This window comes from Hylobates moloch, unplaced genomic scaffold, assembly GCF_009828535.3.
Source record: "Hylobates moloch isolate HMO894 unplaced genomic scaffold, HMol_V3 SCAFFOLD_13, whole genome shotgun sequence".
NCBI lineage: Eukaryota > Metazoa > Chordata > Mammalia > Primates > Hylobatidae > Hylobates > Hylobates moloch.
In genome coordinates, this window is record NW_026652288.1 from 67633575 (window position 1) to 67654299 (window position 20725).

Genomic DNA, 20725 nt, shown 5'->3' on the forward strand with positions numbered 1-20725 from the left:
TAGATGGCTTTTTATATCTATAGGATTTTAGCTCTGGATAAATAAATGCATTATTAATCTTGGAACCTGCTTAACTCTGTTGTCCAGCCACATTGTAGCCACTGATTAAGTCGAACGCCACTAGAAAGAAAAGCAAATAATCAAAAACATCAAAATGGAAATGAAATATGAAGCAAGGAAGTCATTACTTCTTCTGTAAAATAAAGGTCTGAGACCTAATATTTTCCTATCTGTTGGGAGTATTGATTATGAAAACATTAGGATTTTCAGTAAAATTGTTTCTGTGCCAAGATGGCAGATAGAGTATTATGAAAGAAATTACCAAAATTGCACATGACATTTATTTTATATGGTAACATTCTTTCTTTCATTAACAGGAAATTTTAGGGCAATTATTTGCTTATTGGGAATGAGGAGGATGAATGAAAATTTAAAAAGGATTCATCAAGTCTTCCTTATAATAAAATAAACTTTTAAGAGCATGTTTTTCCATAGAATTAGAAACTTAGAATTTCATAGTAACAGTGTATTCATCACCTTGTTTGGGGAGCAGATTTTCAGTATGATCACAGGAAAACACCTGTTTTGACACTCTGAAAAAGGTGCAGACGTATGGGCAAACTCTCTGTAGGTGTAGAGTAAATAAGAATGCTTTGGCTAGCATCTTGCAAGGAGGTGGGTCTAAATGGTCTGCTCCAGCTTCTGCTGCTGCTGCTGCTGCTAATATTGCTGGGAAGGAAAAGTGGCTGACCTGGCATATCCATTACTCTTGGTGCTGCAGCAGTCACTCAGGAAATGTTGTTTAAGGGGAACCTTCTGGATCCTTTTCATGGCACCATGGCAAGAAGAAGCTGTATCTTATCTATGGAAGATAAAGCATGGAGTTGGCTAATGGATGCTGGTGAGTGAATAAGGCAATTGGGGAGCCAGTTTACTAAGATACCATTTGGGTAGGCCTGCTCGCTCAAGGCCTGAGATGACATCCATGGGAAATGGCTTCTGGTATTCTGTACATTAGAAACTGTTTTAGAGAGGAACTGTGGTTTTCACATTGGTGATCTGATCTGTGATTCTGTATATGTTCCATAAAGTTCTCATTTATTCTCTGCTTCACTACTTGAAATACTAATACTGAAGTTTGTTCAATACTTCAGTAGATGGAGCATAGTTTTCCATGTAACTTCTTAGTCACTAATCTCTACTCTTGTTTTTGACTTGCCCCACAGTGATTTTTTAAAAATAACTTTGTGGTATATGAAAGTAGTTGTCCCTCCTTTCAATTCTAAGTGAGCACCTTTTTTTTTCACAACAGTAGATTATAGAATTTTAAATTATCTTCCCTTTTATGATTTACATCAGACACAAACGTGTCAATAGTTTACTTTTGTCTTTCATTAAAAATTGGAAGAAATAAGAATTTTAAGTTAATCATAGAGATGTAGGTCAAATTTTCTTAGAATTATTATTCTGTGGTTAATAGATATCCCATAAAAACGGTAAGAGCTATGTTTGGGAACTTACAGTGGCATAGTAAAGGTTCTGCTAAGTCATGGGGGAACAGACTTGTTTAACTTCAACTTTTAACAGATTTATTTGACCAACCCCCTCTCCCCAACTCTTCTTTTTTCATGAAGAGTGCGTTTCCACATGTGGCACTACCAGACAGTATTTATTGAGCACCTACTATGTTGCTAGGCAAGCTAGGTGCTGGAAATATAACTGTGAGCACATTCATCAAAAATTTCTTCCCTTGCGATGCTTAACAACAGTTATGAAAACTTTTGTTTAGATGATCTGATCTTATGTAAGATACTTTAATAACAACATAATTTTTATTCAAAATGTAATCTAAGGAGCTTCATAAGTGAATAAACCTACAGTTTCTGATTGACAATATTTATTTACTTTGTCTTCCACTTTTTTGGGGGTTTGTTTCATTTTTGTTGTTTAGATTGTTAAAAACTGGTTTTCACAAATGGGATTAAGAACATGGGTGCAGAATACAAATTGCAATTGATTTTTAATTTTTTATTTAAAGTCAAATTATTACCTTTAAAAAAAGGTCAGCCTCCATTTGGATTCTTCCATAGAGGCTTACGCAGTCTTTCTGCATTCAAACCTATCACGTTGACATGATTATATTTTTAAAACATTAAGTTTAGTTTAAGTCAAAATCTAACCTTAGGCACTGTCTCTAAGATGAAAAAGTATTTTTAAAGGAAAATTTAGATTCCTCATTCTCTTATAAAATCCCAGTTCCTTCAAATTTAAAATACTAACTGCTTAGGCAGTACTTAACATGTCGTAAGGTGGGAATTACTTCATTTTATAACAATGTCTAACTCTTAGTGACTTATCAGACAGAAGTAAACGTTACACAATCAAGAGTAGCTTTTATTTCCTGTGTCACTTAGAATATATATTTTGCAGGTGAGGGGAGAAATCAATTCTTCCCAACACAGGATAGTTTGAACCATTTGTCTCAAAGTAAAATAGACTACTATTACTATTTTAGTTACCTTAGAACTAAATACCTTGGAATAGAAGAAATTAGATACCTGAAGTCAAGAATTACACACACATAACCGCTTTTAGGCAATAGCTTTTCTTGTTAACTAATTACAAGTATAAAGTCCGTGGTTAATTTGCTTCGAGTCTTGAAAAAATGAGAGTTCCTAAATGATCTTGACCATTTTCATTTTCATTTCATACATATTAGGAATTGTTAAAGTCCTGTCAGAGTTTATAGTGAACCTCTGACTTGATTTTATCCAGCTCATCAAAGCAAAATTGTCTAAGTAGCACTCTTTTGTAGATGTTTAATATTTAATATTCACTGGGCTCCTTAAGGTGAGTTCTTGAAGTCTTGTGAGTAGTTGAAGAGCTGTGAATGGTGGTTAACAAGCTATTAGCATCTCCTTGAAAAGCATAACATTATGAAGCAGAGATTCAGGAAAATCTTAGACAGTGAGTAGTCTATCTGACAATGCATCAAAACTAAATTAGTCGGCCAAGCACGGTGGCTCATGCCTGTAATGCCAGTACTTTGGGAGGCCAAGGCAGGTGGGTCACTTGAGATCAGGAGTTTGAGACCAGCCTGGCCAGCATGGTGAAAGCCTATCTGTACTAAAAATACAAAAATTAGCTGGGTGTAGTGGTGCACGCCTGTAGTCCCAGCTACTTGGGAGGCTGAGCCAGGAGAATTGCTCAAACCCGGGAGGTGGAGGTTGCAGTGAGCCAAGATTGCGCCACTACACTTCAGCCTTCCAGCCTGGGCGACAGAGTGAGATTCCATCTCAAAAAAAAAAAAAAAAAAGAAAAGAAACACCAACTCAATTAGTTATATTTTCTCTCCTTCCTCTTCCTTATCCTTTTTCTTTTTCCATCTTTTGCTCTTCTCATCTCTGCACTGCTTATCTACTTGCCTCTTCTTTGTGTTCTTCTCTTATCTCATTGAATTTCTTCCATCTGCCTCATCTGATCATAATAGAAAGTGATGAGTTTGATAAAATGTATATTGTACTTACTAAAAACAATTTTAATTATTTATCAATTTAAAAATCAGTTGTTTAACCTTCTCTCTGTCTTTCCATTTTCTCATCTAATTCCCAATAATGTTGCCTTTTAATTTCTGCTGTCTTGTGGATCAGCACCCTGCGATTTTTTTTTTTTTTTTGTATTTGTGAATTAAATATTGCTATGACAAGATATAATAATTTTATGTCACTTATTAGATTTTTAACCATAAATGCCGTAGGCATGCTATAATATGTATTCCTTACTTTTCTTTCTAGAACTAAATCTCCATACCCACCTCATCCGTGTTTTTGGCTTATGTATGGGATGCTAGAATGGCCTATCTCCACGTATTTTGTTGCGTTTCTCCATTGCTTCTTGTGTTCTGGCGGGAATCTTGGTGATTCTTTTCAAGCACTACCTGAGCTCTGTGCCAGTTGTTCCTCTTCTCCCAGGGTCTTGTGCTGCGTGGTCATGTCTCCACTTCCTCAGCCCTGTCCATTGACAGAACCTTGGGTTCTGTGATGGCTGCCTCTAAACCCTTGTGAGAGCAGGAAACATTCCTCCCCCTGCTGCTACAGTTGAGCACCGTGCTGGGCACCATGTTGCCCTCTACACTTGCTTTCAGTTGTTAAGGCTTCCCAAGCTTTGGCTGTGGCTCAGTGATCCTGCTGTCAAAACCCTGAAACTTTCCTAGCCTGGACACTCAGTGGTAGCAGCAGGTGTTGAGATTTCTCCAAGCCCCTAAGACTCTGGGAGGAAGAGAATGGCTGTTTGACATAGACCTCAGGAGTTCTCAAAGCACCAAGAAACCTCTCCAGAAGATATGTAAAGGTAAGATTCTGATTTCTCTAGGAAGCCGTTCTAGAAGCTAAAAACAAAACAAAACCCTGTAGCTTTGGATTTAATGTAAGTTAGTAGTTAAAGAATGTCCTTGGGAAACTCTGTGTTTGATAGAACCAAAATATGAGTCTTAGATTAGGGAACTACTTATTAAAAACTCTTATAGGAATTTTGTGTGAGATTCACATTAGTTTTATTTATATTAAATCTGGCATGGAACAGATTTTTAAATATTCCTTTTTTTTTTATTTGGACTCTGTGAAGCACTTTTTCACAATCTGCATTGTATATCTAGTAAGGTAAATCTTGTTGAGAATTAAAATGGTTAAAGATAAAATAGAAATTATTTTTTCAAATATCAATGTTTTATTTGCCTCTGTGTTAATAATTAAAACCAAAAACATTAAATGAATATATCTTCAAATTCTTCAAGCTGAAATTCTTAAATCCATAATTAATTCAAAAGGAATTAGAAGAGCAGTTCGAATCTTGGTAGTGCTAGGGATGCATTATTGTCCTTTGTCAAAAGTTACTGCTTAATATTCTAACTGTAGTGATTTCTTGCTTTATTTTTAGATTTTAAAGGGAAAAAAATTAAAAAAACACACTTTTTGGGAAAAAATTTCACTACATATGGATATAAATAACCTGAATGGAGGATACTTATGGAGAGGTGGTGGGGGTGTGTGTGTGTATGACGGGTATGGGAGAGAGATCAGCAGCATCTTAAGTGAACAACACAAAATACCTCTTCAGTGTTATGAGTTTGTGGCAGCTGTTATTTAGCGCCCCCTTCCTTTTCTTTTTTTTTTTTCACTGCCTCTATTTTCAGGCAGTAATCTGTGAAGTGATATTAAGACACCTCTTCTAATATGAGATCATTGTTGGCCTTACTGTCAGTTTAGGTCTTTTTCCCACCCGTTTGTTTTCTTTTCAATATTAACTTAATTCCTTAAATGGTTTCCCCTTGTTGAAATTAAGGCTATTAGCTTACTACCACATTGAAGTCCTTTAATTTCAATGGCCAAAAATGCAACTTAATTTTTAAAAATGAAGGAAAATGTTTACTAATAGCTGAACAAAATGAAAAATACTGATCTTTGATAGTGTTTATTAAGGATGCTTTTTATTTTTAGTAAACTTTTTATTGATATTTCATTTAACATAATTTCAGAGTAGCTCTGTGCTGTAAGATGAGCAAAAGAACAGATACCTTAAATCTCAAAGAGCTTTTTCTTTCATGTTTTTCTTCCGAGTAGGGCGTGAGGTTTCAGACTCCCCAGTGTTGACATCTATTATTTTCTATCTTGAGATTTTACCTGTAGATACAGAAAGAGGAGATAAAAAGGCTGGGCATGGTCGCTCATCCTTGTAATCTCAGCAATTTGGGACATCAAGACCAGAGGATTGCTTGAGGCTATAAGACCAGCCTGGGCAATATAGCAAGACATTGTCTCTTCAAAAACAAAGAAACGAACAACAGCAGCAGTAAAAAACTGGGCATGGTAGCAGGCACCTGTAGTCCTAATTACTCAGGAGACTGAGGCAGAAGTATTGCTTGAGCCCAGGAGGTCGAGGCTGCAGGCAGCACTGCACCCCAGCCTGGGCAATAGAGTGAGACCTTGTCTCAAAAAGAAAAAGGGGAGATAATATCAACATGCAAAACTGAACAATAGTAATCTCTTGTGGTGTATACTTGCCACCTCTGTAAGATTGTAATGACGATGACTGAGTTTTTTCCTGCCAAGTTCAGTTCCGTTTTTTTTTTAATTTAAGTAAAATATCAGACTATGTGAATTTACAGACTTATTTCTCAGAGTATATTAAAAATAGTGGAAGTTGGGAGATTTTTAATTCTTCATGAGTCCAAGCTGAGACATAGCTACAACTGACAGGATCTGTTCACCATACACATACTTCCAAGTTTGGAAACTATCAGCAGTCACCTGCAACTAAACCCACAAGCATAAATGTTCCAGAGTGATAGAATCTTATTCGCATAATACCTAGCAAGATCCCAGATGTAAACAGGAAAACTCCAATGTTCCTTTGGATTCTATGACAGCTGAGAAGCATCCAGGCCTGCTAACTCACTGAGGAAGAATCCAGCAGAAGGGGACTGGACAGAACCTACTTTTCATAGCCACTGATCCCACCTAAAGCAGCCAGTGCTTCATGGACAAAGCCAAGCCAGTATAAAGGCACCACCTGTGGGCCAGGGTCCTTCTGCATTGTTCTCTTCTGATTCTCTCCAGACAGGAGACTGCAGCAGGCCTGCACCTATAAAGGAAATAATTGTATCACCCAGACTGAAGGTCTGGGTGAATTGATGAGGGGACGCAAACTGTAGGATGCTTATTTTTTAAAACGAAAAGATGTTTAACAAAGCATTTTATTCATACATGAAAACATTCAAGTTTATTCCCTCTAGACTTCAAAGTATAACTAAATGAAATGTTTTGAAGTGCATTAAAGTGGATAATTCTTCCATATATAAAAACAGAAAAGTAAAATTTTCATGCTTTTATTAACGTTTATAGTGAGTTTATAATTTTCTAAAATGTGTGGCACAGTCTCAAGCTAGTAGTTAGCATTATTTGCAAGTTTGTCTATAGAGTGCATTTTTTCTTTTCTATTTTTAGAATTCTTAAATTCCCTTGGGACAAGAAATGAAACAAATACAGGAATGTAAATTACGAATTCTCTTTCTTGGAAGTTCAATTTTAAAAAATAGTTCAAGTACTTTTGGAATGGGAATTTAGAACACTTATTTCACAAACAGTATGAAGTACTTAATCACTGAAAGTATTAGAAGTGAGTGTTAATTCTCAAAATAAGGTCTCAATCTCAGTCATAATTTCTATGAGAATTTCTGCCATCACTCTGTTCATAAGACTAGTACTGCTCAATTCCCATTGTTTCCTCTCTCCCTTCTGTTGTTTTTGTAGAGCATGGGAGCTGTCCATACCAGTAGGCAATGAGGAGAATATTTATAATTGAGATTGAGTAATGTCAAATATAAGCCTTTTATGATACAATTATTTCCTTTGTTGTAATAAATTTCTCAGCCTCATTAGGCATATCCATGTAGAAAATAAATTTAAGGTGTGTACAGAGCAGCTAAAAGAGATGACAAATATAGGGATGAGCCCAGATAGTGACATTTTTGATACTTTAAGGGAGTGTTTCACTTCACAAACAAAATATTCCTGTTTATAATTTTTAGGTGGAAATAAAAGCTCACTGAATCAGAATTATTCAAAATTAAAATGATCTCTTTAGTTAATGGTAGTAATGTATGGATTACCTATTGCCTTCAGTCCCGTTACAATGATTATTTTTTTAATTTTTCACAAAAACACCTTGAGGTAGTTAGCATTATTTCACCTATACAAATGAGGAAACTGATACCAAGAGAAATTTGGCCTCACAGATGGACACAGGATTCAAACTCAGGAAGTGTGGCTCCAGAGTGCATCCATCCTTAGAGGTCCTTGTTAGTTGTAAATCTGGCAGTGAGTGCCAGTTCTCAAATCAGTCCTAACCCTTTTCATAGCCTGGTACCAGCAAGGGGATTCTGTCTGCACCTCCTTCCAACTCAATTTTGGGTTGCCATTCACTTGCTGGCTATTTGACCTATCCTCTCTCAGCAATAATCCCACCCTGTCTAAAATACGAATAATATTATCTCCTTCTCAGGGTTTTTATGAAGATTTAATTTTACGAGACAGAGTATGCCAAGCACTTAACACAATGGCTAGCATATAGAAAATAGCCAATAAATTGTTGATGTTACTATGTAATGTTCCCAGGGTCACACAACTAGAAAAAGATTGAGTCAGAATTCAGGCCCAACTTTGTCTTACTGGAAAACTAAACACACACACACACACACACACACTTTCCACAAACAACAGGACCTACAAAGCAAAACTCATGCTGTTTCTGGATTAACTACCTCTCAACTCTAACCATAACTTTTATGATGAGTAAAGAAGGATGTCATGTATTTGCTGAAGGGATAAGTAGCATAGTTTAGTGGTTTAGGGCAGACTTTCAAATTGAGGCTTTCATTGTGTGACAGTAGGCAAGTTAACCCCTCTGAGGTTCGTTAACTACACGTATTAAACTAAAAACAGTATCAGTTGTATTGCATTATCATGGATAATAAATATTAATACAATTAAAGAGCTCCAATAAATGTTGGCTTTTAGTAATTGATATAGATATAAATGTTTCTTTAAAAATATATTCACAAAATTGGGATGCATACTTAGTGAAATCATAAACATGTAAAGTCTTAGAGATGGATAGAATCTTAGTAGATGATCTTCCATTTTTGAACAGTCTGTATGCTTTCCCTGTCAAATCCATTTAACCTCTCTGAAAGGTCAGTGGAGAAAGGGGAAGAAGGCATCAGAGATCAGGACTGACCCAAATATGGGGTGGTTGTACCTCCAGAGATGTGGGCAAATTTTCTCAGTCTTGGCTTGATGTCAGTGACTAGCATTGGAACACCAGATGGTGGAAATAATCCCTGTTAAGCAGATGATGGGATTATCAATCTTGTGTTCTTTCTCTTTTGAAGCAGAACCCAAACCAACAGTTGGGACTCCAGTCCTGAAGAGAGAGAGAGTTACCTGGACTGAGCTGAATGCCAGAGTTTAACCTTGAATGCTAGTCACAGCAGGGACTTCTTGAATTCTTGGAGCTCAAGTGTCTGGCCTGCCTTACTAGATTCTGAACACCTTGAGGTTGAGGATGTGTATCATAATATTTACTTGCAGCTTTAGAACAGTGTCTGGGAAATAGTGGGCACCCAATGCATCTTTGATAATTAAATAAGAGCATAAGATCCAGAAATGGTACAGAAGGTCTTGTTTAAGGATCCCAAGCCATCAAAGGGATTAGAAAATGAGGCTGCAGTGCAGAAAGCATAGGATGTGCTGGGGATGGGGGTGGGTGCCATGGAGCTGAGGGTGCATAACCTTTGTACTGACGGGTTTAGGAACTTGGTAAACTGAAACTGTCAGTGTAGCCTATTCAATAAATGCAGGAATAAAGTATTCCAAATTGTTTTAAAAATGTTGTAAGCAGATGACATATTTAAAGAATTGAGCCATTGGAATCCATTTATATTAGTTTTTCATACAGTGAAAAATAATATTTCTGGCACTAGAAACTCAATTTGGTACCAGAGACTTGAGGAAAAATGTATTTATAAATGTGTCATTGATATATTTATTAAAATAGGGTTTTATGTTTATAATATTATAAAATTGTAATTTGTATGTATGAATGTTAAGAACTTACATGGATGATGGGGGAAGTAAGAGTGGAAGTGTAAAAGATGACATTTTTTGGGGGGTGACTGGTATAACTTTGAGGTTTGTTTTTTAACTATAATTTTACTACTTGTTTGATATATTTTTCCCAGAAATATGGTGAAAACATCTTCCAGTCAGAATCTAAGTTAAAAAACATAAAACATAGTAAAAAGAACAAAGAGAATTAACTATGCTTGGTCTATTGAGACAACAAAAGAAACCACAAAGCACAAACTCACACTTGTTTTTGGACTGTAACACTACCTCTCAGCCCTAACTGTGCCGTCTCTGACAAATAAATCAGGATGCCGTGCGTACTAATGGGAGATGTAGCAGAGTTTAGTGGTTGCCACAAAGGTGATTTTAGGTAGTCCTAACAGGTAGTGCAGAGATTTGGCGTGGTATATTAAAAGCCAGACACACTGGTACCTTGTATTAAAACCCTGGATATTGTGTGCTGGCACCTGAAGGAAGGTTGTTTAGAAAACTTAAACTGAGAGTAAAACTCAAACCAAGTGTTTCCGTGAACATTTGTGTCTTCTTAATTTGAAAAAGGCCATGTATTACACCAGTGCTCCCGTCAGTGTGGAACTTTCCGGTTTCTCAAGAACAGTCTCTTAAATCAAGCACTAAGTTAATATTACACATTTAAACATTTTCGCTTTAAAAAACATACATTGTTGTGAAAGTAAAATATTAAGTGTAGAGAGAAGTTATCACTTACACATGTACCTTATTTTGTAGAATATAGAGTCCATTTGTGCTGTTATTATTTTCAGATGTGCCTGTAAAGTGGCTTCTTTTGCTGTTCTTCTCTTCCCGCTCTCTCTGTATACACAAATGTACACACAGATGGAAAGGCACACAAAGACACACAGACACCCATGCTTTTGCTTTTACTGTAAAAGAGTCATACTAGAGTAGAAAGTACATGACATTAATTCTCTATAATTCTCTATTTCTTTGTTTTCATGGCTATGTATGCCTGAATTGTATGTAGGTCTAGCATACCATTTGGGCATGAAAACATTGTTTTACTTCACTTACCCTGGGAGACTTTTTTTTCCCCTAAATTCCTAATGCCTGTTTTTAATTTATTTTGGCAATTCACTATGGGAGTTTTAATTAGGTCGTATGTTTGGGATACTATTGAAGCAGTATGTATTAACTACCAAAAGTTAAACTCATCATAAAACCCTTTACACATGAAATAACTTAGATACCTTGAGTACCAGCTTTTCTTTTCCCTGCCCTTATCCTGGATGTGTCCTTGGCAGTTTAATCTGCTTTATTTTACCCCTTTAAAAGCGTAAGATGGAATGGCTCAAATAAAATCAGTGGAATCTCTCCCTGAGGAGAATTTTGTCATCAGAAATAAAAGTGACAACACCAAGAGGGAAAGTGTTATAAATAAAGTGAGTGGTGTTTGGTAATCATCACCATTCTTGATTTCCTATGTGGAAATAGGACTTTGATATATGCATTTTTTAAAGCATTTAGCAATTTAAAAAATTACACATGGAACAAGCCAAATAAATATTTTTAAAATACTGTTTTTATTTAGAGAGACAGCTGTATAAACTGCTCTGTGTGTGTATGTGTAAAACATTGATAATACATTAGACATAATTTGCAGAAACTACTAATTTTCACATAATTTCCAAGTAGAATTGCAAAGGTACAGTACTGGTTTAGCTTTATGGTTAAAAGCATTGGCCCTAGAGCCAGATAACACGGGCTCAAACCCTAGTTCTGCCATTTACTGGTCGTGTTACCTTGGAGGTTACCTGACCTTTCTAAGCTTCAGATTTCTAATCTTTATTTAATGAGTTTTAATAATAGAATAATAGGATTGCTTTGAGGATCAAATAAGTTAATAAACCACTTAGAACAGTGTTCAATATGCTGGATTTTTGTTTGTTTGTTTGTTTGTTGCTATTCTTTTTGTGTTATGTTTTGTATCCAGCAGAAGTGGTTATTTAGCTTCCTATTTTATGAGGTAGGACTGATGGAAATTGACATGTCATCTTAGGAAAAGGTACAACTGTAAGTCAGTGGAAGTTTTTCCTAGTCAAGATGTCAAATGCCAGAGGTCAGATTTATGTGGCAGGGTGGGGTCCAAACTGTACAAAAGCTTGGAGATGAATGAGGCGAGACAGATAAGCTTAAGACAAAAAACAACGTGAAGTTATTTCCTTGGGTAGTATAGTGCTGCTTTGGAAAACTTAGAAAATGATCCTCAACTGTGTCCACTCAAAACAGATTCTGCATCTCAATGTCATAGAGTCAGAAATTTCTACCAATATCTGTTTAAATCATCATTTATTTATATTCCTTAAATATTCATACCTTTCACATAAATGAGATACATTATTCTTAAAAACTCAGTTTTCCTTCTTCTTTTTTCCATATTGTCCCATTATTCTGAGAAAAGTTTATTTTATGAGAATTAAGTTATTATCTTACAGAATAAATCTGATTACAGACTAGACACGAGATAACCACATATTTTTCCTAGAATAATTTAATTCCAATTTTACTTATTTGTACCTTATATACTATTTTCAGGTTAGAAAAATGTGGTCCTACAGTTTTGTTTTGAAGTTTGCCTGGGCCATATGAAGCCACCATTATCATTTACATAAAAAATGAAGGTTATCTGTTGCCCAAGAGAAAAATAGAGCATTCTCAACTTAAAACACTAAAATAGTGAGGGTTTCATAAGCTGTTTCAGTGATTTCTGACCTTGGGTTGGAAAGCTCTCATGTCTCAGTTACCTCAGTGGGTATAGTGACATTGTCCCAGTCTCCATTACCAAATTGTTTCAAATCACTTTAATTTAAAAAAAAAAAAAAAAAAAAGCCAGGCATGGTGACTCACGCTTGTAATCCCAGCACTTTGGGAGGCTGCAGTGGGAGGATCACTTGAGTCCAGAAGGTGGAGACAACACAGTAAGACCCTGTCTCTACAAAAATTTTTTTAAAAACAAAAATAAATAAATTATCTATATTGTATTTTCAAAGTTTAGGATTGAGAGATTGAGCTCATGCTTTTTAGTGTAATTATATAATTTTGGAGCTATGCTGACGTATTTGTAAACAAACGCTTAGTGAAAACTCATATAACAATAGAACAGCCAACTATACTGTTAAGATTGCTACATGAGAAGAGTTCCCTTTAAAAAGGAAATTTCAACTCAGAGGAAAGTTTGATTTATGTTCATTATAGTACCAAAATTATTTTAAAATATTTTCCATGAGTTGAAAAGTAACATCAAAAAATGGATTATTTTAAAAGCATTGACACTTTATTTTTGAAAAAAATATTTTTATAGAACCTCAAATTGAGTTAAAATTATACTTTTAGTCACTTTTAGGTTATACTTTTCATATCAAATGTATTTTAATTAGGTTTTATGTTTTTTAAGTCTTCAAATAGGCCATTTTCTGCCTATTGCTCAAATATGTCGACCCTTATAGAGTCAGGTCAGTTTACACTGAAGGCTTTCAATGTGTTTGGCATTTTTAATGGAAGTCAGGAGCTTTACAACAAAGAAGACAGAAAATCATGTAAGAAGACAGTGGACAAAGCACTGGACTTGGAGTCAGTTATTTGGCTTCCTATGACAGGTCCCCATTTGATCACCATGTTACTTTGTGTGTGTCATGTTTTCTCAGAAGCATACCCGCCGCCATCTTGACTCCTTGGTTGAACAAATCTAGTAAAGATAATGCACAGCACAGTACTTTTTGTAAACTGATACTCATCTCTGGGAAATAATTCATTTATCTGAAAAGCAATATAAATGCATGTTTGAAAAATACTGTGAAAGTCAATATTTTTATGAATTTTGCTCATGAATCCCACAACTGTATGTTGTTCTCATGAACATTAAAATTGAAAATGTAATTATTGTTTTTATAAGGATAATTGGTAGGATACATTTTAATCTATTTAGAATAACAGTGAGGTGGGTGAAAATAATACAGACTTTTCCTCCAGGATGAGTCATAGATTTTAAAAATTAAGATGATATTTACCATTTAGTCTACAGTTTTGAGAGTGATAGTTCTATTGCTTCAAAGAGTTAGATACCTTCCAAAAGAGAAAAGGAATGTAATGGGAGGAGAGGTAGGCAACAGAAAACAAGCATCTGTGCCTTATGGAGAAAAATGTATTTTTAACAGATACTAGAGAATATAGAAGTTGCTATATCAACAAAAAATTTTTATTTGCTCAAACAGGTGGATAAGCCAATGTGTATTTACTGAATAAATGAGTATGTGCTAGTGGAAATCAATGAGTGAGTGAATAAGTGAACAAGTAAATGGATAAACTCAGTAGGTAACACATTATTACATTTTCTCTTGTAGTAATAGGCAGTTGTTATAGTACAATCATAATCTTTTGGTTGTAATTTATTATTATGTAGGTTGAATTACTCTACATTTATAGAGCTTTTGGGAATCAGGAGATGAGAAAACACAAATCATAAGCAAAAGGGCAGTTAGTACTATCCTAAAAATAAACATTGGCCCATGTAATCACATCCTAAATAAAATAAACTGAAGTGGGTTAAGAAAATTATAGCTGTTTAGAAGAATTTAGTTGTCTTCTAGCCCCACTTTCATTTGATTTTGATAGTAATGATTATTAAAGGAAGACAGAGTACTTTGTACTTTTAACATTTAGCCGGCAGCAGCAATTGCAGCAATATCCAAAGTGTATTGAGTGTCTTTGGTGTAGAAAAAGGCACTGGACTTGATAACGATCATAGAAGGTTTTTAAGTGCTTGAGAAAAAGGTTGGGGAAGCAGGTGAAATATGAGATTAGGGCTTGTTGGAAGTCTTAAGACATTACAGAGAGCATAATAAGTCTTACTACCTCCTGGGAACAGAATGCATGGTTACAAAAATAAACTGAGGTGGAATTTGAAGAGAAGGGAAGAACTTTGGCTGACAGGGAATCAAGATCAGGTTAGCAAAAGTTCTGGCTATCAAGACCTCTCCTGGGGCCCATTCCCTAAGAATGTATCCCTTGTGCTAAATAGAGTATGTATGTACAGGCACACTGTACATGTTTGAATTACTTGAATAACAGTTCTTCAGGGATTACTGTGTAATTATTTGTAGCTATATTTATCTTAGTGCTGATTTATGGGGCTAGATTTTGACTTATGTTACCTACAATGTCTTGTTTCATAGTTTGAGAAAGTACACAAACAATATTGAAAAAAATTGTAAACATCAGTGGAGTTATTTAGTGAATAGAACAATTGGAAACATATCTTATTTTTAAAAGAATAGTTGAATATAACATATCCATGGCATGTTGAAAAAAAAATGGAAACTGACTTTGAACAGATTATTGAAATGCTAGTGTATGGTTTTTCTGAGTTGCACTATAAAAATTTTTACTCTTGCGACTAGAAGAAATCACTCAACTGGAAGTGCTAGATATAATTTCTGACTTATCTATTAGTCATCCTAATAATAAGAAAGTATTTAGTTCCTTTTTTTCATAGCGGTCCATCTTAAACAATAAAATTGCATAGCCCACTCAAAGATATTTCAGGAAAATTGAGGTGTTGCTTTCAAAAAAGTATTAAAAAGTGGGCACAGTAAATTGTCTGTGTGTGTGGGTGTGTGTATATGTGTGTGTGTGTGTTTTAATGCTACTGTTTTATCATTCATTTCTCATCATGTAGGTAGGAAGGTTAGCAGAAAATTACCTTGAGATTTATAGTTTGGATGACTAGGCCTGGAGCATTGCCCTTTGCTAAGATAAGAAATATAGGTGTTAAAATTGATGTTTTCTCTTTCTTTTTAGGGAGAACATGTAATTGGTTTGGGAGGGTTGAATTTAAGGAAAAATATCTGAAACCCACTTACACAGAACTGATAGTGCTGTGATAGGAAGAAAATACCCAGAGAGAATGTACAGTAAGAAGGAATCTAAAGACAAACCTTGGTGCATCTCTCTATAACCAGCAGTCAGAAAGGAGGGAAATCAAAAGAAAGTGTCAGAGAATGAGTAGGTTAATACATAGCAGGTAAATGAAGATGGTGCTTTGCCAAGGCAAAAGAGAAAAATATTCAGAAAGTAACTAGTTATTCTACAGAGAAGACAAGAAATGAGAAAAAAATCACTCTGGCAGTTAAAAGGACACTAGTAATCTTTGAAAGCAGATGAGTAGAATTGGGAGAGGGGAGGTGGAATTCAGATTAACCAGATTCCAAGAAGATGAGTTACTAGTAAATTGGGAGATAATGCATGAGGCCTCAACACATGTAGACAACTCTATAAAGAAATTCAATAATAATAAGAGAAGTAGGAGTCAGCTGAAGGATTCAGCACAGAAGAGATTGTTGTAGAGCAGTGAGGGTTATTCCACTGCAGAATAGTGGAAACATGTCTTTTTCACTAAGGGAAGGGGCAACAGTCAGTGGAGAGTGAAAGAATGAATGACAAATCGCTAAAATAGGGAAATATCGGAGAAGTTGAGAAGGGATTAAGACAAAGTGAGTTAAAGAGTTTGACCTTGAATGGAAGATTAACCGAAAACTTCCTGAGAGACAGAAATGAAGGTGCTTAGCCGGATTCCATTCCCTAATACTACCTTCATTTTGGTCATCCTTGTCATTTGGGTGGTTCCATGCCTTGGGTCCACACTCCTTTCTTTACTCTTTTAAAAAATATTTTAACTTTGACTTATAGAACCACCTCGATTGAATTTCATGAGGGCAGAGGACATGTTTTATCCATGCATGTGTTCTAATGTGTTTCAGTAAACCCCGAAGTCAGTGCTTTTAGGGGAAGAAGTTTCATAGCCCTGCCTATCGATCATAGTACAAGGCTGATGACTAATTAGCTACATAGGTGAACCTCAAAAGCTATTTCCAAAACAAATCCTGAATTTCTAATGAATGGGGCAGATTATTATGTATCAGACTTTTTTTTTCCTGTTTTTGCTTAATAAAGTTAGTGCATAACAAAACATAACTTAGAGTTCAGAAGTGGATATATCCAAGCCAGATAAAAGTTGTAACTATAATTCATTGTAATAGGTAGAAACATTTAACTGAAAAAAAATGAAAAGACAAAAATTTGCAAGGCAAATAGTTGTTAAATGCCATGGTTTATACCACTATTTATATCAAACAAATGAGATTTGATTATGTCATTATATTTTGTCTGATCCATACCATAGGCACAAATCCCTTGATTAGAATAGCTGGATTGCATTTTCTGATTCTTACATAGCAAAAATAACTCTAAGCAAAAGTTAACTAAATGTTGTCTATGCCTCTCATGTAGAAAACATGTTTTATGTTAGTGTTTGTTTTATGGTTGCTATTTTTTCTGTAAGTTTTGTAAGTTTTCAAGTTTTATTAAAGGTGTAATTTCACAGTTGGAGTATATTTGTCAAATCCTGACCCTTTTTACTCGTACATATATGGTATAACAATTTTTTAAACACCTTTCTATGTATAAACACTTAGGGGTTTTAAGGTAGTGGGCTTGAAGTCAGACTACTAGTGTGTTGAATTCTGGCCTCAGGAATCACTAGCTATGCAATCAGATACAAGTTACTATAAGCTATAGTTGTGTCATCTGTAACACTGGGTTACTTAAAATTCTCTGTTGAAATGACTTTTAAGATATTTAAATGAAGTGAAACACAAAAAGCATGCAAACAGGGTCTACCACATGATAAAGCCTTATTAAATGTTAGCTACTATTATGATATTTTCAGATTATATTTTGGAGATTCAAAAGTACTTAGTAAATGTCCAGCATTGCTCTTAGCATATACTTGGTCTCTACTAATCCACTTTATTTTTTTCACAAATGATCGATAATCTGTTTTTCAAAGTAGAGTTAGATAGACATAGAAACATTATAAACTGTCTACCATTTTTATGGCTTTAGACTCAACATTATATTTGAAGTGAAAAATTGTAGCTATTTTAATTCCTAAATTATGTAAAGCTATAAAATGTGTTATGTTAGCCACTTGATTTTATTCCTCCTGAAAATACTTTATTTCTCTTCAGAAGGAAAAATAGAAAGTTAAGACAGTAAATTTAGGATGAGCAAAATATGGCCAATAACAACTTCATGTATTCATTTTTTCATGTTTTAAAAATTACTGCTATCACTAATCACTTAAAACACTGGTTGATTATGACTATTGTACAGTTGCACAGACACCTTGTTTTCTTCTAGAGAGTCCGAGGAAAGCATTAGAACATCATTTAACTACACTAGAATTGTAAATTAAAACACAATTTTATCCTGGCTCACTTCTCTAGGGCTGCCTTGAACCACTCTTTAGTGTAGACTCTCCTATCCAACCTCCCTGGAGTTTTTAAAACACATCGCCCTGTCACACATTCCTGTCTTCACGCAATTTTCTTTTCATAAAAATTTTCCCACCCTGGTTTTTTTTGCTGTTGTTGTTTTTGGTTGTTGTTGTTGTTGTTGTTGTTTTTAAACTTACGACTCATCCTTTTAGACTCAATACCAGAGACAGCTCCTCTGGGGAGTCTCCCTTGATCCCCTCCATTTCCTAAGCTGTGGGAAATGTCTCCGTTAGTAACCCACATCAGTTTCTGTTGCAATCATTTACTGACCTGAGTCCTCTGGGATGCAGCAGAGACAGATCATTTGCCCTGCATGTACCATGGCTAACACTGTTGTGTCAGTGCTCACTTAGTGTTGGTTGAATGACTGCATGCAAGAATAGCTGTTTTAATTTGGACATTAGGCTAAGTTTTATCCTTATTTGTTTGGGAGGTGCATGGATGTAAACTTTTTGGATTATGTAGTATGTTATGAAATGAACTTGTTTAAATCTATTTTATGATGAATAGTTTACAAACATAGAAACAACACTTGTAGTAAACTCTCTTAAAATTAAATCCAGACAGATTTAAACTGTGTGTCAAATATAATTTTTTATCTTTTATATGAGAGTACAAAAGTCAGAGTACTCTGTGATCAGCAAACAAAAACACACCTCAATCTCAGGAACTTATCCTAGCAAAGGTGTCTTTCTTTCTCCTGTAAAGTCAATGGTGTACTCTTTCATCCAGCTACTCAGGAATCCAAGCTTACTCTGCCTTCCTCTGACGTGTGGCTTCCAAAGTGGCTGAGGCTGTGGCAGAGAGAGATGGGAAAAAGAACATTGATTTCCAATAATCTCTTCTGGGAAATCAAACCACCATTTACGCTTAGTGTCTTTTGGCTAGAATAATGTGCCACCAACTTAATGCCACAGAGGCTGAAAAGGTTGCCTTTTAGAGTAGTCAGGCAGAGGAAATAGTGCGTAGGAATTGACCAAGCCACTAGGTGATTTGTCTCCTTTTTTGTGTTTCTATTTTTTATTTATTTAATTTTTTTTTGATACTTGAGGGCCTGGATGAGTGGTGTGAGGTAGATACCACTGGGTAAATTCAAGTATAAAACATAAATTCTATACTAATTATCAAGCACTTGTCATATCTTAGGCATATTAATTATTGAAGAAGGGTCTATTTCAACAAATCCTTTTTTCTTTTTTTTTGGCTTATAGTCCATTTTGAAAATGTGGTAGACATTTTAAAACATAGTGCACATCAGCATGTAACCTCAAAATCTGGCATGCAAATTCAGAGGTTCACAAAATCTCTGCAGCCCACCCACTGTAGCCTTCCCAGAGTTAGGAGCACCTGGCCTATGCTACATGGATTGGTGAAATATTAGAAAAGATGAGAGAAAATCAGTATGAGCATAAGTTTTATCTTCTTTTTGGTGAGTACTTTGAAAGAAAATTGGGACCGAATCCCCCAGTTTAAGTGAAAGAGATAATTTGGTTGCTACTTAATAGAGATTTATTGAAGGAGAAAGAAGTAGACGGTAGACAAAATTGTTGTTGAAAGTATAATCAAGAGTCAGGCATCCAGTTGAGGTCTGAACAATAGCTTTTATTCATGTTTTCTCACCAGTCTGTGTTATATGAAGCTTTAATGATATTTGCTGATTGAATTCATTTTTTAAAATAGCTGCATTGCAGAGAAGTGGTTTGCTATTAAAATATTATGTAACCTTTGGAGACTGAGGTGGAAGGATTACTTGAGCCCAGGAGTTTGAGACAAGCCTGGGCAACATAGCAAGACCCCATCTCTAAAAATAATAATAATAATAATAACTGAGCATGGTGGCTCCCGCCTGTGGTCCCTGCTACTTGGGAGGCTGAGGCAGAAGGATCACTTGATGCTATGAGGTGGAGGCTGTTGTGAGGCGTGGTGGTGCCATGGCCCTCCAGCTGGGGTAACAAAGCAAAACCTGCCTCTTAAAAAAAAATAAATTACATACTTGAGTTTGGATCACACAGATTAATGAAAGAACTACAAAAGATTTTTACTGCTTAATTCTGTATTTGGGGTCTCTTCATTTTTAAAAATAATAAAGCAATTTGCTTTATCTTACATTGGGGTTTTATATTCCCAATTATTTCACCTTAATTTTATAATTTTTACTATAAAAAAAAAAAATTGCCCTGAAGCCTTTGGTTTATATAGAATAAAATAGGACACATATTGTTGTGTAAGAAAAGTAAATACCAACTTAGCATGTTTAATCATGTTGTAGAATTATGTATTTTCAGAGATAAATACTTCTTATTTAATGTCAGTTTTATAGATGAGGAAATTGAAATTCAGTGTTTAAATGATTCCCCCTTAGTATTTGCTTCTATAGAAATTTTTACCTGTTTTCACTCTGGTTTCTCTTCAGATCATGTAAATCTTTCGCCTTTTACTGAAGAAATTTTTACCTATTTTCAGCAGTTTTCTCAGTGTATTGTAATTATTTCATCAAAAGTTGAATATCCTTACCAAACTTGGGTACTACTGAAAGGCAGAAATTTCTGTTATTCGTCGTTATTCCTCCAGAGCTTGGCATTTTTTTTTATGCTCAATACATTGAGTGAAGGAATGAGCAAACAATTAAAAGAAAGTATGAAAAAAAAAATCATAAGTGAGATCCAGTCTCTG

At 35.1% G+C, this 20725-nt stretch overlaps 1 protein-coding gene across 25 annotated transcripts in view; it reads left to right on the plus strand.

The window, feature by feature from the left end:
• The window catches only part of MBNL1 (muscleblind like splicing regulator 1), a 219744-nt gene that overhangs the window by 87286 nt on the left and 111733 nt on the right, over positions 1–20725 (plus strand). For 3 of the 25 annotated variants that reach the window (XM_058426391.1, XM_058426386.1, XM_032173889.2), the window contains exon 2: positions 782–901. The exons of the other annotated variants lie outside the window; for them this stretch is intronic. In XM_058426391.1, coding sequence (XP_058282374.1) covers positions 896–901 — 6 coding nt within the window. In that variant the 5' untranslated portion in view covers positions 782–895. The remainder of the gene's footprint in view (positions 1–781; positions 902–20725) is intronic. 25 annotated transcript variants of the gene reach the window in all.